The 26,234-nt window shown below is 41.3% G+C and overlaps 1 protein-coding gene and 1 non-coding gene across 7 annotated transcripts in view; both read left to right on the top strand.

Annotated features, from left to right (window-relative positions):
* Positions 1-22,649, top strand: part of pabpc1b (poly A binding protein, cytoplasmic 1 b) — a 45,208-nt gene extending 22,559 nt beyond the window's left edge. For 2 of the 6 annotated variants that reach the window (XM_051663186.1, XM_051663189.1), the window contains exons 4-15: positions 7,848-7,987; positions 8,076-8,170; positions 8,464-8,601; positions 8,906-9,001; positions 14,176-14,448; positions 14,535-14,625; positions 17,006-17,116; positions 21,201-21,349; positions 21,433-21,517; positions 21,617-21,747; positions 22,053-22,151; positions 22,257-22,649. In XM_051663186.1, coding sequence (XP_051519146.1) covers positions 7,848-7,987; positions 8,076-8,170; positions 8,464-8,601; positions 8,906-9,001; positions 14,176-14,448; positions 14,535-14,625; positions 17,006-17,116; positions 21,201-21,349; positions 21,433-21,517; positions 21,617-21,747; positions 22,053-22,145 — 1,402 coding nt within the window. In that variant the 3' untranslated portion in view covers positions 22,146-22,151; positions 22,257-22,649. Of the gene's footprint in view, positions 1-7,847; positions 7,988-8,075; positions 8,171-8,463; positions 8,602-8,905; positions 9,002-13,820; positions 13,875-14,175; positions 14,449-14,534; positions 14,626-17,005; positions 17,117-21,200; positions 21,350-21,432; positions 21,518-21,616; positions 21,748-22,052; positions 22,152-22,256 lie in introns of those variants that run through there. The other 4 variants (XM_051663187.1, XM_051663188.1, XM_051663190.1 and 1 more) reach the window with 4 other exon arrangements.
* On the top strand, positions 8,627-8,760 carry LOC127421684 (small nucleolar RNA SNORA5). The gene has a single exon (XR_007894049.1). It is a non-coding gene; the product is annotated as a small nucleolar RNA SNORA5 (small nucleolar RNA).
* Positions 22,650-26,234: the final 3,585 nt, after the last annotated feature.

The following is a 26,234-nucleotide window of genomic DNA, read 5'->3' as shown; positions in this document are numbered from 1 at the left end:
ACCGTATCTGCATGATTTAATGCACTGCTGCCAAACGATTGGCTGATTAGATAATCGCATGGATGATTGTTGGTGCCAGGCTGGTTTGAGTATTTCTGTAACTGCTGATCTGCTGGGAATTTCACGCACAGCAGTCTTTAGAATTTACTCCGAATGGTGCCAAAAACAAAAACATTAAGTGAGCGGCAGTTCTTTGGACAGAAATGTCTTGTCAATGAGAGAGGTCAACAGAGAATGGTCAGACTGGTTCGAACTGACTAAGTCTACGGTAATTTAGATAGCCTCTCTGTACAACTGTGGTGAGAAGAATATCATCTCAGAATGCTATTCTGAGATGCGGGATGGCACTGTTTTGGCGGCACGAGGGGGACCTACACAATATTTGGCAGGTGGTTTTAATGTTGTGGCTGATCGACGTATGTGCACGTGTGTATGTAAGTGCGTGTGTATGTATGTATATATATGTGTCTGTGTATGTGTTTACGTGTGTATGCGTGTATATATGTATATACTGTAATATATTTAAATAATGATCATTTTGCATATTTGACAAGGGATGTGTAAACTTATCTTCTTAACTACTCTGTTAACTCCTCATATATACATTCATTCAACAACACTTTTAACATGTTGTAATGAGGTTCAGGAATGAGGAAGTGGGATGACGATTCCAACTCAGGAATGTCACTCCTTTATTCACAAAAATAAACACGTTCGCTTAAAGTGCAACGGTGAAGCTTCAATTCAAACACTCAAAAGTTGCAACACGGCAGCGGCCAACACACAAGCATCTCTCTTGACTGCCGCTGTCTCCTCTTCTTAAAAGCCCCAATCACTCCTCACTGAAACACAAGACCGGTGTTGAGCACAGGTGGAAATCATTCATCACTCATCTCCCCTGCTTCACTCTCCACAGCATGGCAATCGGCCATGCCTCCCTCCAAATACCCCCATCGTCCGACTCAGGCCGGGGAACCGTCTGGTCTGCCACCGACCCTGGCCTGTGGACCACCTCGAATTTAAAGGGCTGAAGTGCCAGATACCAACGAGTGATCCGCGCATTAGTATCCTTCATGCGGTGGAGCCATTAGAGTGGGGCATGGTCCGAACAAAGGGTGAAGGCCTTCCCAAACAGGTAGTACCAGAGGGTGAGGACCACCCACTTGATGGCCAGACACACCTTTTCTAACATGTTGTACCTAGTCTTTCTTACCGAGAGCTTTCGGATAATGTACAGCATTGGGCGCTCCTCACCCTCCACTACCTGGGACAACACAGCTCCCAACCCCCTGTCCGATGCATCCATCTGTAAAACAAAAGGGAGAGAGATGTCAGGGGAACGTAACAGTGGACCGCCACAGAGTGCGGCTTTTACTTGTAAGAAAGCCTGTTGGCATGGCTTTGTCCACTGGACCGAGTCTGGCACTCCCTTTTTAGTGAGATCAGTCAGTGGGCTGGTGACATCCGAATAATTAGGCACAAACCTCCGATAATAGCCAGCCAACCCCAGGAACTGTCTCACCCCCTTTTTAGACAAGCCGCAATGGCTGCTGTCTTATCAATTTGGGGATGCATTTGTCCTTGACCCAAGTGGAAGCCCAGATACCGTACTTCCACCTGCCCAATTGCACACTTCATCGGATTTGCCGTGAGTCCTGCCCACCTCAGCGACCTCAGTATAGCCCTCAGATGCTGGATGTGCCGCTGCCAATCGTTGCTATAGATGATGATATCATCCAGATAGCCAGCTCCACAGCGTGTGGGCGAAGGACTTTGTCCATGAGTCACTGAAACATCGCCGGGGTCCCAAACAAACTGAATGGAAGAGTAACGAATTGGTGTAAGCCGAACAGAGTGGAAAAGGCCGTTTTTTTCTCGGGATGTGGGAGTCAAGGGAATCTGCCAATATCCCTTTGTTAGGTTTTTTTTTGTTTTTTTTATTTTTATTTTTTATTAACAGTTTTTTTTGATTCCATACAACAACTTAAACATAACAGAAAATGTGGAATCAGATTATATAAAATTATAACCCTTCCCCCCCAAACAATAACCCTTCCCCCCAAACTCGCGACTCCAGGGGTGGTAGTCAGCGTCAATACTCACTGAGCTATCCAGGCCCCCTTGCCCACATGACATTAATGGAACGCCTAATGTTATCAGAAGAGTTACGGCCCCGAATAAACCCCACCTGATCTATTGTATAAGAGATGTCATAACTTAATCGGTTAGCCAGAATTTTTACAATATTTTAATGTCTAGCTGGATCAGGGAAATTGGACGGTAACTCTTACACTCGCTTGGATCTTTGTCCTTATTAGGAATTGGACTGATCCGGGCTTGCGTCATGGTTGATGGAAGCTTTCCATTCTTTAATGATTCTGTATAAACTTCTAGCAAAAGTGGATCCAGTTCTGTAGCATGAGATCTAAAAAACTCAGCGGCAAAGCCGCCTGGCCCCGGAGCCTTGGCAAGGCCTTAATTACCTCAAGAGAACTGTTTTGCTCAGCCGTGAGTTTAGGAAGTTCTAATGGTTCCACAAAGTTTCTAATATCCTCATCAGTAGATGAAGACGTGGAACTATAGAAATCAAGATAGAATTCTTTAAAAGCATTATTAATATCAATGGCCAAGGTAAATATTTCACCCCCCGCAGATTTCACTGAGGGAATGGTAGGAAAAGACTCTCTCTGCTTTATATATCTAGCCAGAAGTTTTCCTGCCTTGTCCCCCGACTCAATGTATGACTGTCTTGCCCTGAATAGCAAAAACTCCACTTTCCGCAACAAAATAGTATTATATCTGTATTTCAATCGGGTCAGTTCTCTGAGGCCATTAGACAACATTCGGCACTTCAGCTCTGCCTCAGCACTTTTAATATTCCCTTCCAATTCCACAAGTTCTTGTGCTTTGGATTTTTTTGGTGAATGCAGCATACTGTATGATCCGGCCCCTAAGAACCACCTTAAGTGTCTCCCAAGCCACGCCCACAGAGGATACTGAGAACCAGTTGGTCTCCATATAGACATTGATTTCAGCCTTTAACATTTGTTGGAATTCAGGATTTTGCAAAAGGGATACATTAAAGCACCAACTATATGATTTCCTTTTCTCCATATGTGGCAACATCTCTAAACACACCAGGGCATGATCTGAGACTAAAATGTTTCCAATTGAGCAATCAACAACAGATGAAATGAGGGGCTTAGATATAAAAAAAAAAAAAAAAAATCTATTCTAGAGTAAATGTTATGGACTGATGAAAAAAAAATTATAGTCCCTCCCAGATGGGTTCAAAAGACTCCAAATATCTGTACGACTAAGATTTTTACACATCCTCTGAAGCATCAATGTTGCTCTAGGGGGCTTGCACACTTTTGCTTCACTATGATCAAGGACTGAGTTATATCACGAGGGATGCCAGCGGCTTGAAACATCCCTTCAAGATCTATAAAAAAGCCCTTATCATCAAAGTTAGGTGCATAAATATTAGCCAAAATAAGACTTTGCCCCTGAATTTCTGCTAAAACAATAATGACTCTTCCTAATTTATCTTTAATCTGTTTGAGATATTTGAATTGTAGATGTTTACTTATCAGCATAATGACTCCCCTGCTCTTACTTGAGCCAGCACTAAAGAAAACATGTCCACCCCATATCTTCCCAAATTTTCAGTTTCCTGCAGGGAAAGATGCGTTTCTTGAAGAAACACTATATCATATTTCTTACGCTTAAGAAGAGAAATAACCTTCTTTTTATGGGGTGCCCCAACCCATTCATATTCCATGTGGAAAGAGACAATCCACTCTTATTAACATTTGACATTTTGACATATAAGAAAAAATAGACTGTGTGTCAAAAACAAGATTATAAAGACCACATTCCAACATTGGTGCAACCATTAAAACCCAAACTTCCCCCAGAACCAAACAAACAGAAAAAAGAAAAATGTGTGCATTAACCCCGCGCACGACAGTGCCAACTGGCGTCCATCCCTCTAAACTCAAACAGTCCATGTATGCCTACGAGAGCCCCCGCGACAGCTTTGCCGTCGGATTACTGAAGTCCGGTGTTTCTATACAAATTTTGTTAGAAGAATTACACGGCAAAAGATAATCTATAAAACAAACTCCAGCCAATAGGCGGAATAAACACAAAGAGCGTGTAGATTCATCCACAAACTGTCCCGAAGGTGTGTTACTCCACAAAACGTCGCAGACCACACACCGAGACACTTTAGTGCAGGACTCATCCGGACAATCTCCCTGATAACGACTGAAATGCTGGCCAATTGGTTCCCAAAATCAGCGGATGGGTGAGATGAGGACTATCTGCCGCCTCTATTCTATATTTTTGCTTCTGAAATTGAATAGCCACAGGCACTAAGGGATATACGTGAATGTCCCCATGCATACATCTCACCTTCACCCTATGTGCTGTACCCAAAGCCTCCCATTGAACCAAGCATTGGTGAATCGAGGTTTGATTACAGCTGTAACCCCATGAATATTCACAGGTATCTGGTATGTCTCTGCTCGGTCGGGGGCGGTATGCGGCGCATCGGGGACCCGGACTGACATGCCCACATCCATCGCCAAACATTGGTCCTGGAATTGGCCCATCTCCCCGCAGCGCCAGCACACCAGCCCAGACTTTTCCCCCCGCACCTGCGGCTACAGATTCTCCAACCTGGCGGGAAAGGGAAGGAGACACAGATGGTGGGGTAGAGGTACCCGGAACCCCCCGGGCCCGTGGAACAGGTTGGGGGGAAAAAAACCCCGTCTCCGGGGAGCAGGGACGGGAATAGGGCGAGGTAGGGGAGGGGAAGAGACAGCAGGAGGAGAGAGAGAGAAAAAGAAAGCTTGCCCGTCTCCCGGATACACCGTCAAGTGCTCCTCAGCTGTCTCGCCTCCTTAAAAGCCGCAGTCACTCCTTACTGAAACACAAGACAGGTGTTAAGCACAGATGGAAATCATTCACCACTCATCTCCACTGCTTCAGTCTCCAGAGCACGGCGCTTGGCCACGCCTCCGCCTCCACACATATCACTTTTTATTTTTTGCCCTTTATTTCTTTATTTTTAATGTAGGCTATTGGATAATTAAAAAGTAAGCATTTAAAATACTGTATGCAATAATTAGTATGCAATACAATTACATATTTGTTCTTTTTTTAAAGACTTTTTGTTTACTGCTTATATTACATTTCTTATGAAATACTTTTAATCTCTTGTCCATGAAACAAAGGAGTTTGGGAGGCAGTCATCCCTTTCTATAGCCATCTTGAGGAGTGATGAAGCTTCTAATATTTTAAAATCTGTCATTATTGGCAGGTATAATATTAGTCCACCTTACTAGCTGTTTTATAGATAACTTAATATTATATTATGGTTATATTTTCATAGATATTTTAGATTGTATGACAAGAAGGTAAATGAAAAACATTGTAGTGTATTTAAATTAAATAAGACACGCCTTCTGCCGAAAATATATATTTAGTCCTTTTAGACTCTAAAATAAATTATTTGTCATAGAAATCCACAAAATCGACTCTTAAGATTTTTTTCTATGAAGTGTGCTTCAGGAGACATGGAGTGACTTCATTGCATCAGAGATGTCACTCTACTTACAGCTGATTGGTTCAGTATCTGTTAGTGATCTGATACCCAGAACAAAACCTGTTACAGTGCAAGTTAGCCATGGAGCATAAGTTACTATGGTGATGAACACTGGTAAAAGACAACCCACTTTCATGGTACCTAAAACCCAGGGTTGACGAAAGCTAAACTCAAACTTACATGGCTAGCCATCTAAGCCGGCTTCATGGTACAGGCCCCAGGTGTGAACGGGGTCTAAGTCGATGATGAAGCAAATTAATCATTCATTATTCACAGAAGCCTTGTGCCATTTTTCGTATTAGGGTTTTAGTAAAAATCAATATAAAAATTGCAGTTTACTTCCATGTGTATATAAGTGAATATAAATGTAAATTATTAAATCATTCTAGCGTTCATTAAGTGAGAAACTGTGGAAAACATGCCTTGTTTGTATTTAGATTTTTTCTGCCATTACAAAGCCTAATGCTTAAAGTCTCAGTGAATTGCCTTGATAAGTGTAGTTTTCTTTGGTATGTTGATGAATTTCCTACTAAAACAGGAAGATGGGATGGGACATATTGAAAAAAATAAAATAAAATAGCCAATAGGCTTTAGTTTACATCGCAGCCTGGCAAAGCCACACACAGCACAGCCCTTTTCCAGTGAAACGGTGCTGCTTCTCATGTCAGAGCTGCTTTCATGACAACTGACAACTGTTTTCATCCAGGAAGATGCCACGACCAACTGCTTTTCCTCTGACTTGAGAACTAAACGATTAAACTGACTACGTTACTACATAACCAGCCCATGAACAAACACAGTGCATTGTGGTCTTTGTTTACGAGTTTTACAAGGACTTTTTTTTTTTTAATACAAAAAACAAAATGTGAATCAGAAGTAATTTTTAAAGGTACACTCAGTAATTCTAATCCAGTATACTTTTGTCAAATTCTACAAATATTACCTCACAGTCTGCTAGCTGTCCATTCTGTGAGTGGGCTGAAACAAATCTAGTATTTGTACACAGCTCTGGCTCTGTAAATGGGACAAAAACAAAGTGGATCAGACTGATCCACACAACACTACTCCAGCCAATCAGCAACAGGGGGTGGTTCTTGCATGTGCACAGGATGGGGGGTGGGGGCAGAGCGAGAGGGAAATTCATTAGAAGAGCGATGGCATATCTGGCTGATGTGAACTTTCTAAACTCCAAGGAGGACAAATGGCTGAGAAATAGAGCAAGAGAAAAAGGTTGGATAAATATAAACTAAAAAAGAAGGATTATGATAAGTCGAGGGATAGGAGCCGCATTAACATTGGCGAGGCTTTTCAGCGGTGGAGAGACCTCAGAAAAGTAAAAGGCTTGAAGACGGATGCAGAAGTTGCTCTTTTTCTTCTCGATAGGTGGGTAACATAGGTTTTGCTATGTTTCACAGAACCCATATATGCTGTTGTTGTAATGTTAGATTTAGAAGCAGGAGAGTTGTGAGTGTCTGGAGCTGGTGTACGTAAAACCGTCTCGCGTGCATTAATTTGGGGGGTGGAGCTTCCAAAGGAACACTGAAGGAAGGGGTGTGTTTGTTTTGGCAGTTGAGTTCGAATATCAACAATGTTTCTCAGGAATCGCTGAGTGCACCTTTAATTCGGCATCTTTATGGTTTTACAACCTGCTTTTGATGCAACCATCAAACTTTATAACGAATAAAACAAAATACATATGGTATTTGTAAATAAATGTAAAATGTAGAGGCTGGAATTTGAGTCTTACAACATCTAAAGTAATTTGATTCAGCCATCAAATGCTTTTTTAATGCAACAATCAGGAGTTATTAAATCGAACTAATAAAACTCAGCAATCAATTCACATATGATATTTGTAAACAATATAATTTTTATTTTAACTGATGGGGAAAATAAAGAGGCTGGAGCAGTGCAGATATATGCGAAACAACAAGATCAATAAATCAATGTTTTGAATCACAATACACTAAACATAAAGAATAAAAAACATTCCTGCTGTACATCCCAAATTAATGAAGAAATAAAATGCTTAAATTAATGAAAAAAATAAAATTCAGCTACTTTCTTTGCATTCAAGTCCCTTGTTTCAATCATAAGTGATAATCCCGATGGCCCATTGCTCGAAGTGGGTTAGAATCCGTGGCAGTGCTCAGGTTTAAAGTCCCCCCTTGATAGTTTCGCCATTGCGGGCCACTAGATACCCTTATTAAATTTTCCTTTCCATTGCTCCCAGGTTTGTGGGGCGCTTCAAATCTCGCAAAGAGAGGGAGGCTGAGCTCGGAGCAAGAGCAAAAGAATTTACCAATGTGTACATCAAGAACTTTGGGGAAGATATGGATGATGACAAACTCAAGGACATCTTCAGCAAATATGGTAAGCTTTGCTGTACTTTACTGTTTTACAGTTGTATTGTTATTCTCTCTATGCTAATACGTTTCACTGATTTATCACATTTGATAAGGTAATGCTATGAGCATCCGTGTCATGACTGATGAACATGGAAAATCCAGAGGCTTTGGATTTGTCAGTTTTGAGAGGCATGAAGATGCCCAAAGGGTCAGTCTAACATTGAATTCAGTAAAATTAATATGATTGATCTGTTACAGAACCTAGTGAGCTGCTCCTGCCTACCTAGCCCGCTACCTTTTTATGACATGGAAGTTATTTATTTGTAATGTTCTACATAGGACACAACCCCCTGCGGCACACAAAGGGCGCTTCTCACGCAAAGCGCACGGGAGGAGACAGCTCACTAGGTTTGGAACCGAGTTTGTGTTTCCTGCACTAATAGACAGGTTTTAAACAATTATATATGGCCTCTTTACTCTCTTTTCACTGTCATTCATCAGGCTGTGGATGAAATGAATGGGAAGGAGCTGAACGGGAAGCTCATCTATGTGGGTCGTGCTCAGAAGAAAGTGGAGCGTCAGACTGAGCTCAAGCGCAAGTTTGAACAGATGAAGCAGGATCGCATGACTCGCTACCAGGTCAGTGAGCTTGAATTCTGACCCTTGCAGCCTTGTCAAATTCAGTGCTTCCTCTGTGGACCGTACTGGCCAAAATGGCTGCAACATTGAATTAGTAGTCTATGGGCCCCGTAATTCTGTCATTGTGAATAATGGGGATAGAAATGGCTATGTACAATCATTTATAGAAAATGTATTGCCTCCTTTATGGTGCTTCATTGGACCATCAATAAAAAGCATTTGATAGTTTTTCTTCGAATCTAGAAGCGTGACATAAATGTTCTCACAGATGCAGCTATTTGACCATTTTTTGCTGTTTTAATAGGGTGTCAATCTCTATGTGAAAAACTTGGATGATGGCATTGATGATGAGTGCCTTCGTAAAGAGTTCTCTCCCTTTGGTACAATCACCAGTGCCAAGGTATGAGTGTGAACCTTCATTAACCAACTGGACATTGTCTATAAGATCTAAATCTACACACTTTACGTAGTACATGTTCCTGTGCATGATTCATCAGTGCACGCTTTTGCAAATAAATTTTGTCTTTGTGATCTATCATTTAAAATCTAATAACCTTCTGATCTTAATCTTAAGTAATAACCAAATAAGCAAGGTTCCCACACGTCCTGGAAAACCTGGAATTTTGCAATGCAATTTTCCAGTCATGGAAAAGTCATAGAGAGAAAAGGGCGGAAGAGCTATTATTGTTTAAAAATGTCTAATGTTTATACATAATGTGTATACATATGACTCGCTTCAGCGCTGCCAAATACATTGAAGTCTATGAAGTGATGTGTCAGCACAACCTCGGCTCCAGCTTCACAACAAATTGTTTTTCACACTCGTTTTTGCCTCACGAAAAAGATGCTATCAAATGCTTACCTAAACGGTGTGATCCATGTTTAGCAAAGCAGTGTAACTAAACCATCGGCAGAAAAGCTTAAACGCGCGGTTCGGTCCGGATAACTGATGAAGGCTGAATGCTGTTGCACGCGCTTATGAATGCTGAGTTTTACACAGAGAGCGCTGTGGTATTTCAGATGGCAAGGCAATTATATCAAAATGCAGTCGGAGTGCCAGACAAAGATGATTGGGGGGTCGGATTTGGTCCGTGGGTCGCCAGTTTCCTAGCCCTGGCTAATAAATCATTCTGCTGAAGTCAGTAGATTTTACATGCTAATTTTAATAAAGGAGATGGTAAGGACGTTATTGATTCATTATTATTATTATTATTATTATTATTATTATTATTATTAGATTATTATTATTTTTGTCTTTTTTGGATGAAAAGTCATGCTCGGCAGTTCACAAACTGAACAGAAATGATAGATCTGCTTTGTTCTTATTATGCTTAAATACTATAAAGTCTCTTGGCAGATTTAGTTTGTGAACATCTCAAAATGATTCAGTGACTCACTCATTACACATAAGATGCTCATTTGTCACCACCTTGTGGCATCTCCAGAAGTGGTCACTAAACTAATCAATTAATGAAACTGAACAAATTTGTGAAACAGAAGCAAGCCACAACAAAATACCCTTTATTTTTGCAGATAATTCTGCACAATTGTGCAGATAATTTTCTGAACTTGAATCATTAAAATAGTTTTAAATTTGTGCTTTTAGGGGGCCTGGGTAGCTCAGCAAGTAAAGACGCTGACTACCACACCTGGAGTCGCAAGTTCGAATCCAGGGCATGCTGAGTGACTCCAGTCAGGCTTCCTAAGCAACCAATTGGCCCGGTTGCTAGGGGTGGGTAGAGTCACGTTGGGTTAACCTTCTCGTGATCGCTATAATGTGGTTCTCGCTCTCAATGGGGCACGTGGTGTTGTGGATGGATGCCGTGGAGAATAGTGTGAGCCTCTACACGCGCTAGGTCTCCGTGGTAACATGCTCAAGCCACGTGATGAGATGCGCGGATTGACTGTCTCAGACGTGGAGGCAACTGAGATTCGTCCTCTGCCACCCGGATTGAGACGAGTCACTACGCCACCACGAGGACTTAGAGCACATTGGGAATTGGGCATGCCAAATTGGGGAGAAAAGGGGAGAAAATCCACAAAAAAAAATTTGTGCTTTTATCTTATTCTTTAAAAAAATAATCCCAGAAAGCATGTCTGTGGATCAGTGATTGTCTCAACTTTTTCAACCCTCATGAGTTTGCATCCCTGTGAGTTATAAACTTTAGACAACGATGACAGTCAGACCACTTATTTAAAAAAAAAAACATTATTCACACTTGGTTGGTAGTTTGGTGATTCGGCCTTAAAGGAATAGTTCACCCATTATTCTCTCATAATTTACTCACCCTCATGATATCCCAGGTGTGTATGACTTTCTTTCTTCACCAGAACACATTTGAAGAAAAATAGAAAAATATCTTAGCTCAGTGGGTCCTTAAAATGCAAGTGAATGGAGCATAAACGTCATCGATACAACTCCAGCGGTTAAGTTAATATCTTCTAAAGCAAAATGATTGCTTTTGGTGCGAAAAAATAGTAATATTTAAGTACATTTTAACTCTAATCCAATGCTTCAAGAGAGGGTGGAGTCCAAGCGGTCTCTCTTGTGATGTATTCTTTATCCCCCTCCCGGCTGATGAGACCGCCCACCTCCTTGTCACACTCCTCCATCGCCCAACTCAGGTCGGGGAAACCTCCAGCATGACGTACTCCCCTCATCTCCCTTACTGGAGGGGGGGTGTTGCCCTTCAGGCCGTCCCTGCCAGCTGGTCTTCCCCGCCTTTCTGGAGCCCTGGGAGAGATGAGGGGAGGGAGAGGGAAGAGGGAAAGAGTGAGGTGGAGTGACAGAGAGAGAAGAGAGGGAGAAAAATTTGCTCGCCGGTTCCCGGACACGCCGTCGCCTGGTCCTCATCCACTCCTCCGTCCTCTGGCGGACGACAGCCGCTCCTCCCCCGGGTGGACGGCATTGAGTCCTTCGACCCCTGGTGGACAGAACAGCTCCTTCCCTTCCTGGTGGATGGCAGCGCCGACTCCGTCCCCCGACGGATGGCCGCGGCTCCTCCCCTGGCGGACGGCAGCAGCGAGGACTCCACAACAGCGCATCCCTCCTCCTTCCTGGGTTTCAGCACCAGTGCAACAGGTAAAGATGGGCAAGGAGGAGGCGGGAACCTGCTGAAAAGTCAACGTAACTTTTAATATCATAAATTAACTTAAATCAACTTAAACACACAGACACACACGCACAGCGGCCGCATGTGGCTCTCTCTCGAACTGACACCTCTGGCTTGTCTTTTATCACCTTCCCATCTGATTAGCCCAATTCAGGGCTGGGCGTATGCCCGGCCCTGCCCTCCTCCTTATCACAACTTTATAAGGAGCCTCCAAAAACAGCCTAGTCCTTCAAGAGCAAGGGTCATTCAAGACTTGTCAATTTGCCAAGAGGTGCTTCAGCAAATAATCCAGCACTTTGAGAACAATGTTCCCCAAAGACAAATTGGAAGGATTTTGGGCATTTCACCCTCTACAGTGCACAATATAGTTAAAAGATTCAAGGAATCTGGTCAAATCTCGGTGCGTAAAGGGCAAGACTAAAACCACTTCTGAATGCTCATGATCTCTAATCCCTCAGACATCACTGTCTTAAAAAACGGCATTCATTTGTAATGGATATCATGAACATGGGCTTGGGATAACTTTAGTAAACCTTTGGTTAGTCAACACCACTCACCATTGCATCCACAGATGCAAGTTAAGACTTCACTATGCAAAGCAGAAGCCCTACATCAACACTGTCCAGAAGCGCTGCCAACTTCTCTGGTCTCGGTCTCAGCTTAGATGGAAAGTAGAAGTTGAAAAACACAGCCGTCATGTTATCTGGGCCAAAGAGGAAAAGGACCATCCAAGCTGTTATTAGCGTCAGGTCCAAAAGCCAGTGTCTGTATGAGCCAGGGGTGTGTCATTGCCCATGGCATGGGTAACTCACACATCTGTGTGAACACCATGAATGCAGACAGATATGTACAAATTTTGGAGCAACATATACTGCCATTCAGCACCATCTTTTCCAGTGATGTCCCTGCATTTTCCAGCAGGACAACTTCAAACCACATACTGCCTGGATTACAAGTGCATGGCTGTGTGAGCAGAGAGTGTGGGTGCTAGACAGGCCTACCTGCAGTCCTGACCTGTCTCCAATTGAGAATGTGCGGCGCATTATGAAGCACACCATATGACAACGAAGACCCCGTACAATTGTGCAGCTAAAGACCTACATAAGGGATGAATGGGGGAAAATTCCACTTTCTAAACTTAACAAAGTTGTTATTAGAAGAAATGGTGATGTTTCACAGTGGAAAACACTCAACTGTCCCAACTTTTTTGGAGCGTGTTGCAATCATCTGATTTAAAATTACTGTACATAAAAAAACATTTTTTTTTTTTATATGAAATTCACAGGTTAAGACATAATATAATGTGTAGTTGTAGTTCTTTCAATATAGCAAAGGGTGGATATAATTTATAAATCACTCATTTTTGTCTTTATTAGCATTTTTCATACTGTCCCAACTATTTTGGAATTTGGGTTGTAAAAAAAAGTACTTAAATATTTATCTTTTTCGCACCAGAAGTGATTGTGTCACTTTAGAAGACATTCATTTAACTGCTGGAGTCGTATCGATGACATTTATGCTGACTGTCTGTGATTTTTGGAACTTCAAAAGAGAAATCTCCATTCACTTGCATTTTAAGGACCTACTGAGCTGAGATATTTTTCTATTTTTCATACACCTGGGATATCATGAGGGTGAGTAAATGATGAGAGAATTTTCATTTTTGGGTGAACTATCCCTTTAATACCTCAGGATTTCAATTAATTTTCAATAATTCAACGATCGGAGTCAGCTGATTCTGCAGTTAGCACATGTAGTATGCGGAAAACACCATATCTAGTCATAAAAATGGCATTAGCAATAAATGCAGAATGTCATGGAATATGACATATTTGGAAACAAATTAATGTTTGAATGTACAATTAATCAAATTAAAATTTATCCTAATGTGATAATTAAACTAAAGTCTCTGAGTTAATTGAATAAATAAATAATGTGCAAGTGAAGCATGCTTAAAAATGAATGTGTAGAGACGGCCGCTCATACAGTGGAAACACCTCATCATGATCATCACGTGCGCTCTTGTGTGTGTGAGATGACAGAGACAGAGAGCACTCTGAATTGCACAGCATATACAGACTATGTATTTATTTAATTGAATCACAGCTTTACGGGGATTAATAATCACACTGGACCATGGAGCAAACTGCTTATCTGGAGGTGAGAAACTACCGTCAAAAACACACAAACGGCAAAATAAAAGCTTGATTTAAATGAACACGTGTTTTATCTTAAATATTACACTCATTGGGTGCATAAAATGTCCTGGAAATTTGTGCCTTGAAAAGAGTGGGAACCCTGATAAGCTATTTAGGCTTTGTTGTTGTAAGCAACTGTTGTTGGTTATGAAACCTTTCTGAAACCTTTCTAAAATCTTTTATTCATTTTAATGTTGCTTTTAAGATTTTTTCCTTAACTTTTTATGGACAAATAATTAAAACCCTCCTCTCCTCCGTTGCAGGTCATGATGGATGGTGGTCGCAGTAAAGGCTTCGGTTTTGTCTGTTTCTCTTCTCCTGAGGAAGCCACTAAGGCAGTGACTGAGATGAATGGCCGTATTGTGGCCACAAAGCCGCTGTACGTGGCTCTAGCTCAGCGCAAAGAGGAACGGCAGGCCCATCTCACCAACCAGTACATGCAGAGGATGGCCAGTGTCCGTGCAGTTCCAAACCCTGTTATCAATCCCTACCAACCTGCACCGCCATCAGGATATTTCATGGCTGCTATTCCACAAGTAAGCGCAACAGATTGATTGTCATTTGTTTTGATTATTAACAGGCAGTTTCCTTCTATTATATTAATGATGTTCTTTACTCGCAGGCCCAGAACCGAGCTGCATATTACCCAACCAGTCAGCTCGCCCAGCTCAGACCCAGCCCTCGCTGGACGACACAGGGCGTCAGGCCTCAGCGTAAGTCGACAGGCAAATCTGCACCCGAGAAGAAAGCTTTATGTGCTACATGAATGTCTCAAGCAAAACAAAGTATTAAAGGAATATTTCTGGTTCAATACAAGTTAAGCTCAATCGACAGCATTTGTGGCATACTGTTGATTATCACAAAAAAATTCAGACCTTCCTTAAAAAAAATCTGGGTTATAGTGAGACACTTAAAATGGAAGTAAATGTGGACAATCCTTTAACTCTAAAATTCTCACTATTCCAAAAGTATTGCCACAAAATGTGTCTTAACATGATTTTAGTGAGATAAAATCACTAACTAAGGATGTGTGGAACGACTATTTTCACTGATGTTTAAACGTACATTTTGGAGACGACTGGTCTAAAAGTCAGAAAACAGTCGAAAAACATGGTGTTTATGCGTCCCATTTAAAACACTTAATCTATTCCAACAGCCAAATCCGGCACTAAATTCCGCTGAAAAGGGCATTTATCTGCGACATGCTTGAATTGAATTATGATCATTGTACTTTAAACATAGAACATGACACACATTCACTGAATCAAAGTTAGCGAATACAGGTTTATTTATTGAAAACAATTGAATGAATAGTGTAGGACCAATAGCCTGTTCTAAACAGAATTCACCAAGTAAAAGTTACTTAACATATTAAAACAGTCAGGACATTGTTGAAAATGATAAAGAAGTAAGCCACATCTATGATAGAAAAAAACTGATGAAAAGTTGCACGTACAGTATTTCACAACATGCATTAGCCTATGATCTAATATGACAGCTGTTCTGTAAAATAGGCCTGTGATGTAGCCTACAATAAACCTAATGTATTCTAAACATGACGTGCACACAGAATAAAAGATAGTTTAACCTGTTAATCAGTCGGCACCTCATTGAAAATAGCCTTCTTAATCAGCAGATTAAAAAAATTGTATACCTTGCCTAAAACAGTCATTTCCTAGGCTGACTACTTAAAAGCATACATTTTTTTAGGACCAAAATTAACACGTCGACATGGACCGGTGAAAGATGGGATTGACTCACCTTAAGCGGCTATCCTGCATTTGAAAAAGCCAGATCGGCTGGAAAATAACTTTCAAGCATGTACAGATTTAAAGAAGACTCAAATGTGAAAACATCAGAGTTTCAAGCCAACGTTTCAGAAATCCACTTCCCGCACCACCACCGAAGTGATTTCAGAGCTACTTTGCTGAGTTTGCTTGTCTTGCAAGAGGGCTTTTTTTTTTTTGCGCATGCGACGCGAGTGAGAGAGGGAAGAAGCACGCACAGCCTAAGGTGAAATGAAACTTTGTAACTTCTCCTTATATTATCTTTTTTAATAATATTTGCTGTAATAAATATATTTAAAATGTGCAAAATTAACATGACAGTAATTTAAGCGCAGTGTTTGTAATAATATAAAGCTAAATGTAAATGTGTAAAATTGTGGACAGTTTAATGGGGAAAAATATTAACCGACTAGTAATTCCTGTGTTGACTAGCAGCATCAGAACCGTTTAGTCAACTAGTCTCATACACCCCTAATACTAAACTTTTCGTGTTAAGTTCTATCAGAGTTATTTAGCAGAGACGGATCACTTCCATTTAAATGAATGGGAGAAATTGGAACACCCAACCAAGGAGCTCTGAGCGTCCAACGGTCAACGGAAGTCCTGCCTTACAATTAAAAGACCCAATCACCTTTTAGATACAGGCATCACCTGTCAATCAACTCAAGAACGCGCATGCTCATTAGCTAAACTCGCCTGGAAAATGGCTTTTTTTTTTTTTTGCCTAATGAGGTAAAGATGCTCAATTTATGATTCTAGTATTGTCAGATTTTATTGCTAATTTTAAATATGTTCTTTGATCGTAATCTTGACCAACCATTTTTGAGATTTTGGTCTTTCCCCATTCAAGTAGATAGGAGATGCACTTGAATATAGCCTCCCGAGAGCATTCCCAAGATGACCGACAGTGGACTGACTTGCTAGACAGACTTTAGTTCTATCCAATTTTACAACTTCCATTGCCAAGCCGATGTATTGTCAACAAACCTTAAAGCGACTGTAAAAACAGATTTAAACAACTTTACAGCTCAAATAATACACAACATTTAACAGAAGAATTTTTCTACATGCTTTTCTAAACTTTCACATTTCTGGGGCCAAAAATTCACTTTCATTGTAAGTGCCTTTGTAAACCAGATTTTCCCTTTTTATATATATATATATATATATATATATATATATATATAAAGGAGGGACCAGTCAAAATTATTTTTTGTGGTAATCAACATTATGCCACAAATAATTTACTTGTATTGAACCCAGAATATTCCTTTAATTCAACAAAAACAATGACCCATCCTTACAGACTTCCAGAACATGCCTGGCACGATGCGCCCATCTGCTCCCAGACCTCAGACGTTCAGCACCATGCGCCCTGCCTCCCAGGTGCCCCGCATGATGTCTACTCAGCGCGTCGGTGAGTCACTTAATACACTGAAGTTTGCTATTCTCTGTAAGCCCAATTTTAACTGCTTACTTTCAGTACACTTCGTGCAAAAGTCTGAGACCACATTGAAAATCTGGGATGTACAATCCAGTTTAAACCTGGGAAAATCAAGTTTTAGAAAAGATTGAGGTGTAGTGAAATAATATTTTAAGATACTGAACTGTTTCTAAGTTACTAATCCATTAAGCAAATTTGTGACAGTGACACATCTTTAAAGGGTTAGTTCACCCAAAAAAGAAAATTCTCTCATCATTTACTCACCCTCATGCCATCCCAGATGTGTTTGACTTTCTTTCTTCTGCAGAACACAAATTAAGATTTTTTGAAGAATATTTCAGCTCTGTCGGTGCATTCAAAGCAAGTGAATGGGTGCCAACTTTTTGAAGCTCTAGCGGAGCCCTTTGTCTGTGCAGCCCGGCCGCGGAAACGCAGAAGGAAAAGGGGAAATAGAGCCGGCGTTCTCATCAGAGTAAGACGTCGCACAAATCGACCTTTGCTACCCAGTATTCTGCTGGCAAATGTTCAGTCCCTGGACAACAAGCTATGAGAGCGCAGATCTCTTTCCAACGAGAGATGAGGGACTGCTGCATTATCTGCCTTACAGAAACTTGGATGTCTGCTGAGATTCCAGATTCAGCCATCGAACCCGCGGGGTTCTCCGTGCACTGAGCGGACAGAGCGAAAGACCTCTCAGGTAAAAGCAGAGGTGGTGGTGTATGTTTTATGATCAACAAATCCTGGTGTGATCAGAGGAACTTACATTCTATCAAGTCTTTCTGCTGTCCTGATCTGGAATTTCTCATGCTTCTGTATCGACCATTCTGGCTACCGAGGGAATTCACAGCGGTCATTATCACTGCTGTGTACATCCCGCCACAAGCCGACACAGACCGGGCACTTAAGGAACTGTATGGGAGTATAAGCAAGCAGGAAAATTGGTGTTGAATGCTGATGGTGATGAGACTGCGTTCTCTGTCTTTTCTCCTGAAATCCACCATAAGCTCCTTTGTCTTGCTGACGTTGAGGGAGAGGTTGTGCTCCTGACACCAGTGTGTCTGAAAATTAAATCAATTGCACCAAAATACCACCAACACATCAGTTTCAATACACGAGGGGACCGGGTTTTGGACCATTGCTCTCCCTTCCGGGATGGCTACAAATCCCTCCCCCGCCCACCATTTGGCAAATCAGACCACTCTTCCGTTCTCCTTCTGCCCACTTACAGGCAGAAACTGAAACAGGAAGCACCCACCCTCAGAACAATCCAGTGCTGGTCGGACCAATCAGATTCCACGCTACAAGACTGTTTTGATCGCACGGACTGGGAGATGTTCCGGTCCGCCTCTGATGACGACATCGAGCTTTACGCTGATAGCGTAACGTGTTTCATCAGAAAGTGCGTAGAGGACGTTGTTCCGACCAAAACAAAACGGATCTACCCCAACCAGAAGCCATGGATAAATAGCGATGTTTGCACTGCACTTGATGCGCGGACCTCCGCTTTTAATTCCGGGAACGTGGAGGAGCATAAACAAGCCAGTTATGTCCTCTGCAAAACTATCAGAGCAGCCAAATGCCAGTACAGGGACAAGATTGAAGGACAGTTTAACACCACCAACTCTAGAAGCATGTGGCAGGGAATTAATATCATCATGGACTTTAAAGGGAATAAAAACTCCGCCGTGAACACCGCTGCCTCTCTTCCGGATGAGCGAAATACTTTTTATGCTCGTTTCAAGGGAAATAACACCACCCTCGTGGAGAGAGCTCTCGCAGCCGAACCTATAGAGGTTAGTTCACTCTCCATCTCTGTTGCGGATGTAACACGATCCTTCCAACGGGTGAATATCCATAAGGCCGCGGGTCCAGACGGCATTCAGGGCCACGTCATCAGGGCGTGCGCAAACCAGCTGGTTGGTGTTTTTACAGACATTTTCAACCTTTCCCTCTCCTTGTCTGTGGTCCCCACATGCTTTAAAACATCCACCATTGTGCCTGTACCAAAGCAATCCAAAATCACTTGCTTAAATGACTGGCATCCTGTTGCTCTGACCCCCATCATCAGCAAATGCTTTGAGAGACTAATCAGAGATTACATCTGCTCTGTGCTGCCTCCATCACTGGACTCATTGCAGTTTGCTTACCACAACAACTGCTCCACTGATGATGCCATTGCATCTACAATACACACTGCTCTCTCCCACCTGGAAAAAAGGAACACATATGTGAGAATGCTGTTTGTAGGCTCAGCATTCAACACCATAGTGCCCTCCAAACTTGATGTGAAACTCTGGGCTCTGGGCTTAAACAGCTCGTTGTGCAGCTGGATCCTGGACTTCCTGTCAAGCAGATGCCAGGTGGTTAGAATGGGCAGCAACATCTCTTCATCACTGACCCTCAACACTGGAGCCCCGCAGGGCTGTGTTCTCAGCCCACTCCTGTATTCCCTGTACACACGACTGTGGCAACACACAGTTCCAATGCCATCATTAAGTTTGCTGATGATATGACGGTGGTAGGTCTGATCACTGACAATGATGAAACGGCCTACAGAGAGGAGGTGCACACTCTGACACACTGGTGTCAGGAGCACAACCTCTCCCTCAACGTCAGCAAGACAAAGGAGCTTGTGGTGGACTTCAGGAGAAAAGACAGAGAACACAGTCCTATCACCATCAATGGAGCACCAGTGGAGAGAGTCAGCAGCTTCAAGTTCCTCGGTGTCTACATCACTGAGGAACTCACATGGTCTGTCCACACTGAGGCCATTGTGAAGAAGGCTCATCAGCGCCTCTTCCTCCTGAGACGGCTGAGGAAGTTTGGAATGAACCGCCACATCCTCACAACGTTCTACACCAGCACTGTTGAGAGCATCCTGACTGGCTGCATGACTGCCTGGTACTGCAATAGCACCGCCCACAACCGCAAAGCCCTCAAAGGGTGGTGCGAACTGCCAGACACATCATCGGAGGTGAGCTTCCCTCTCTCCAGGACATATATACCAGGCGGTGTGTGAAAAAAGCTTGGAGGATCATCAGAGACTCCAGCCAACCGAACCATAGGCTGTTCTCACTGCTACCATCAGGCAGGCGGTATCGCAGCATCAGGACACGCACCAGCCGACTTCATGACAGCTTCTTCCCCCAAGCAATCAGACTTCTGAACTCATGATCTCTCACGATCAATATACATCAGCACTGCACTTTATTAATCTTATTATCTCACACTGGACTGTCATAAATTATATTCTGTCTTAACAACACACTGGCAGCTGACTATTAACCCACGCCTGAACCGAAGCCTGAATGTCAATACAGTACAATACAACCTAGTGTACATTTTATATATACTATTTTTATTGTATACTGTGTATTCTATATTGTGCGTATTGTATACTGTACATTGTATATTATTATTTGTATATTGTGTAATTATGTGTATATTAGATATGTAAATTGTGTTGTGTAAATCTGATGTTTATTGTAAATTGGTATATGTCTCATCACTGTCATGACTGCTATGTTGCTTGGAACTGCACCCAAGAATTTCACCCACTATTGCACTTGTGTATATGGTTGTGTGACAATAAAAGTTATTTGATTTTGATTTGATTTATTGTCACACAACCATATACACAAGTGCAACAGTGGGTGAAAGTCTTGGGTGGACCTACAGAGCTGAACTATTTTTCTAAAAATCTTCATTGGTGTTCTGCAGAAGAAAGAAAGTCATACACATTTGGGATGCCATGAGGCTGAGTAAATGATGAGAGAATTTTCTTTTTTGGGTGAACTAATCCTTTAATTTGTTTGAACAAGGTCTGATTTCCTTGCTTCCATTGAAGCACACAAAATGCTCATTGGAACATTCTCCATTAATTCTGGATAACATGGATTTTCATGCCAGCTCGAGTGCATACTGCCATTAAAGAAAAAAGGGAATTAAAAATTAAAGCAGATGCAAAATAGAAGCCTTTTCACTTGTGATCTTGTACTATTGCATTTATCTTATTCAGTACAAGTATGCGGTACTAAATCTGTCTTTCTCCTCTCAGCTGCACAGACTATGGGTCCACGGCCCACAACTGCAGCGGCTGCTGCAGCTGCACCCCCAGTGCGTGGCGTGCCTCAGTACAAATACGGACCCAGTGTCCGCAACCCCCAACAGCACATGAACACACAGCCTCAGGTTACTATGCAGCAGGTAGCACTCTATTGAGTCTGACTGATAAAATGTGGTTTGCCTTAGCATAAGTTGCATAAATAAATTCGGTCTCTCTCTGTCAGCCTGCTGTGCATGTGCAAGGACAGGAGCCACTGACTGCATCAATGCTCGCCGCTGCTCCGCCACAGGAACAGAAGCAGATGCTGGGTGAGGATTCTGTCAAGGGTTTCTACTTTCTTTACTTTACACTAATTTTTTTAGGTGGAGAGGGGGAATGATGTTTAATTTTATTTTTTCTCCCCCCAGGTGAACGTCTCTTCCCGCTAATCCAAAACATGCACCCCAGCCTGGCTGGCAAGATCACTGGAATGCTTCTGGAAATCGACAACTCTGAGCTCCTTCACATGCTGGAGTCTCCGGAGTCTTTGCGCTCCAAGGTCTGATTCATCACTTTCCTGGTGTACATGTAAAATGTAGTTGTTGTGATGGAAATTGACATTTTATTTGAAGGTTATGAACTAGTTGAGAGCTTACAGTCTCCATTGAATGTGATGACAAGACTACCACAAAATGCCAAGACAACAGATCTTTCATTGCATCGTCTTTGATGGTTGAATACAAACTTCTACATGCAGCACGATCAGTGTAGTCTGATTTACAAATTAATGACTCTTGGCTGTTCCCCTGGCTACAGAATTCTGCACAACAGTGGTGTGAACATTTTGTTAATTGTTTTAAACAGGTTGATGAGGCAGTGGCCGTACTCCAGGCTCACCAGGCTAAAGAAGCCGCTCAGAAAACAGTGACCAACTCTGCTGGTGTGTCAAACGTCTAAGCCAAGGTAACAGATGTTCCTTTTGTTATCAGTTGTCTTTCACACTGTTTGTGTCAAATGTTTACTCTGTTTGAGTGAGAACTGGAAGTTCATGATGTCTCTGTTTTGCAGGGGTGTGGAACCTTGAAACTTCACCGGGAGAAAAAAATTAAACATTGAAAAAACTAAAACACAGAAAATATAGCAAAACATCTAAAACAATATTTAAAAAAGAAACTAGAAGGAGCCAGGTCTAGAGAAGAAAATCCTAGGCCTAGTTAGGTATTTTAAAAAAGGAATAAAAAGAGTAAAACAGAAAAATAATATTGGGGTTAAAAAAAAAAAAAAAAAACATTCCACGGAATAGGGAAAACATCCCTAAAGCATTCCTGCCTTGTTTTATTTGCTTTTAAAGACTGGTGTCATGTTCTTGGAATGGAGGAGAGAACTGACTGAACCAGCAATGTGAAGTTTATCTTAAATTGAAAAATTGCTTGCTGAAATAAAGTTCATTAAAATATAAAAGAGTGAGAGTCTTCCTTTATCTGCAAAATCTCAAATTCAGTAGTGATTTGGGATACAAAGTGCTCCTTGTTTTAAATGTTAGACTAATGTGGAAAATTCAGGTTTGTAAGAATTTACAAGCTGTGTCTGTGATATTTAAAGTGTTAGTTAACCCAAAAATGTAAATTCTCTAATCATTTACTCACCCTCATGTCATCCCAGATTTTAATAACTTTCTTCTGCTGAACTCAAATGAAGATTTTTAGAAGAATATTTCAGCTCTGTAATCCTTACAATGCAAGTGAATGGTGGCCAGAACTTGTAGCTCCAAAGATCACATAAAGGCAGCATAAAGCAATCCTTAAGACTCCAGTGGTTTAATCAGTGTCTTCTAAAGCAAAAATGGGTTTTGGGGGAGAAACCAAATAAAACTTCTTTTTCACTATAAATCTTGACAGTAGTCTCCTTATTGATCATGACTTCAGGCTCGATTACACTTCCTATAGCGCCATCTAGAGCACTTCGCATGCATCAAGCACTAGGAAGTGTAATCGAGCTTGAAATCATGATTGTGCCTGGAGACTGCAATGGCAAGATAAACAGTGGAAAAGGAGTTATATTTTAGTCTGTTCTTACTCAAAATCAACTTGATCACTTAAAGAGAGTTCACCCCAAAATGAAAATTCTCTCATATTTACCCAACCTCATAATATTCCAGGTGTGTATGACTTTCTTCACCAGAACACATTTGAATAAAAATAGGAAAAAATATCTCCAATAGTTCCTTAAAATGCAAGTGAATGGAGATTTCTCATTTGAAGCTCCAAAAATCACATGGATATGACATCAGCGGTTAAATTAATGTCTTCTAAAGTGACAAGATTGCTTTTGGTGTGAAAATAAATATTTAAGTATTTTTTTAACTCTAAATCATGCTTCTGGTCAGCAGCGGTACACGCGTGTGATGTAATTGCATTGCCGTTTGAAACGCGAGAACTGACGCACATGTGTCACTGCTGGAAGAGCAGCGCTGTTTACAAATGAGGAACTGTACAGTAGCTTAGTTGGTTTTGGTTTAGATCTGTATTTATCTGTTTCTTTACTCCCAATGGTGCATTTGTGTGCTTATCCTGGATGTCTCAACCAAGTGGAGATCATGAATTTACGTCTGTATCATGGCAACACGAATATGTCGCACGAGAGACCACTTGAAATCCACCCTCTCCTGAAGCTTTACCTCACGTTGGATTATAGTTAAAAGTACTTAAGAAGATATTGATTAAACTACTAGAGTCGAATGGATTACTTTAATGTAACCTTTATCTGCTTTTTGGAGCTTCAAAGTTCTGGTCACCATTCTCTTGCATTGTATGAACCTACAGAACTGAGATATTCTTCTAAAAATCTTCCATTTGTGTTCTACAGAAGAAAGACAAACACATGTGGTATGGCATGAGAGGGCTGTAGCTAATGGGGTGAAAGGTGGTAATGTTTCTAGGGGCCAACAGGTCCAGGGGGGCCCACAACAAATTTTAAACTGGGGCCCAGAATTCCTTGCTACAGCCTTGGGCATGAGGATTTCATAAATGATGAGAAATTTCACGTTTTCATTAAAAAAAAGTTTGTTTTTTTTTTAGCTTTTCATTTATTTTTTCAATTCAACCTTGCACATCCTAGCATTACAATAAAAAGCAGAAGAGTGCCAACGAACAATCCTCACTTGCTGCCACCAGGCTTCGCCACTAGGTGGGGCCATCGACTGTTGTTGAAGCTCGAGAGCTACAGGGAGAGGACCTGGACAATTGCCAGTTGATAAATCAAACTAACTACAATAAACCAATTCATTTTAAAACGTTTCTTAGTTTGATACGCCACTTTAAGTGTGCAGGGGCGTGTCCAGGACTGTTTACACTTTCCACAGACCTGTGATGACGCGTTTCTGCTTTTTTTTTAGCGGTGTAAATCTAGCAAACTTTTGTATTTGCAATTGTTTATTATAATTATTAATTATTTAGTGCAAATTTATAACATTGTACTTTGTATTATGTTACCCTGTAATTAGTTTTAAAAAAAAATAGTTACCACAGCTGTGATGAGGCTGAGAGTGTAATAGAAAATTTGCCATCTTCTCTCTTCTAAGTGTGTCTATTATTTTTTCTTCATTTTAAAAGCTGTGGAAATTAAATAGTGGCATTTTTCTTTCGACGTTGGAGCAAATGGATAAGCACCACCTAGTGGTGAAGATAATACCTGCAATTGAAGATTGTGCACTGGCACTACTCCCTACAGGGGCATCATCTTCACTGGCTCTCTTATATCGCAAAATATCAAGGAAAAATGTATTCCTCATGTCACAACCTCTTTAAATATACAGTACAACAATATGAAATTACATCCCCTTTTAATGCAATGTGTTCATTTTTTTCAATTAGTGCAATTCAGTGTGCTTATTGTTTCAAAGACATTTGTCATTAACATACTTCCACAGAGATGGAACATGACTTGAACCTACATCTCCAGGATTATTATGGCCTCAATGTATTGAAAGCCCATGCACACACCACTAGGACATGGTTTGTTGCCTGTAAATTATAGTCAGATAAAAAATGGTAACAGAGGTAATATAAATGCTGAGCAGTAGTGTTTGTGTTATTATGTAATGTCCACTTGGATGCAGAATTAACTGTTTTGCACCTTGCTCTCATTACATTTGCTTTTATTTTTAGCAGACACTTTCATCCCTGGGAGACTATCAAGGCACTCAAATCATGTTACCCTTTCATTTTGAAAGGCTTTAGTCTCAATTTACTGTGTGCCTAAAGTAGGTCACCATTTCAATTCACAAGAATGTTTGACATAGTCAAGAGGTTTAATTAGTCATCAGTTGGCAGAACAAGGACATGGCCATAGAACAACAGTGTCTGCTTCACCTTTTGCTCTCATTACCATTTGATTCTTCAGTCAGGGCAATTTTTCTGTCTTCGAAGATTATTTTTTTTAAATGCTTTAAGAAAATGTAGTTTTAAAGGATAGATTAAACAGTAATAAAAAAAAATTCTCATTTGAAGGGAATTGAAATGTTAAATTTGCCAGAAAAAAATAACGCTTGTCCAACTTTTGCTTCAAAATGTCAGAATTGTCATTAGCAACACACTGTATATCAGGGAATTTCAGGCCTAAAAATGTCATGGAAATTAGTTAGATCTTAAGAAGTCATGGAGATTTCTATAGAGAAAATACGTTTTTCTACCTACATTCTGCTCTGAAATATTTAATCGCCTAGAAATTGCTTTTCATGGGTGCCAGGGCCGTAACTACAGGGCGGGCAGCCGCCCTAGAGCCCGGGATGAGAGGGGGTCTGCAACGGTTGACCAAAAGGAACCATAGAAATGACAGCAGTCCCGACGGGCGATGAAAAACGACCGAGGCCCCCCAAGGAGGGGGCCCGACAGGTTCTTTGCACTGTGGCCCGTAAGATCCAAATTACACCACTGGTGGGTGCGATGTTTTTAGGAAAAGATTTTTGAAATTCCTTATCTGAACGCCTTGAAAAAGCATGGAAAATTCATGGAAATTGATTGGTCAAAAAAAGTGGGAACCTCAAAA

This window comes from Myxocyprinus asiaticus, chromosome 30 (assembly GCF_019703515.2).
Source record: "Myxocyprinus asiaticus isolate MX2 ecotype Aquarium Trade chromosome 30, UBuf_Myxa_2, whole genome shotgun sequence".
NCBI lineage: Eukaryota > Metazoa > Chordata > Actinopteri > Cypriniformes > Catostomidae > Myxocyprinus > Myxocyprinus asiaticus.
This window is presented reverse-complemented; position numbering and strand designations above follow the sequence as displayed.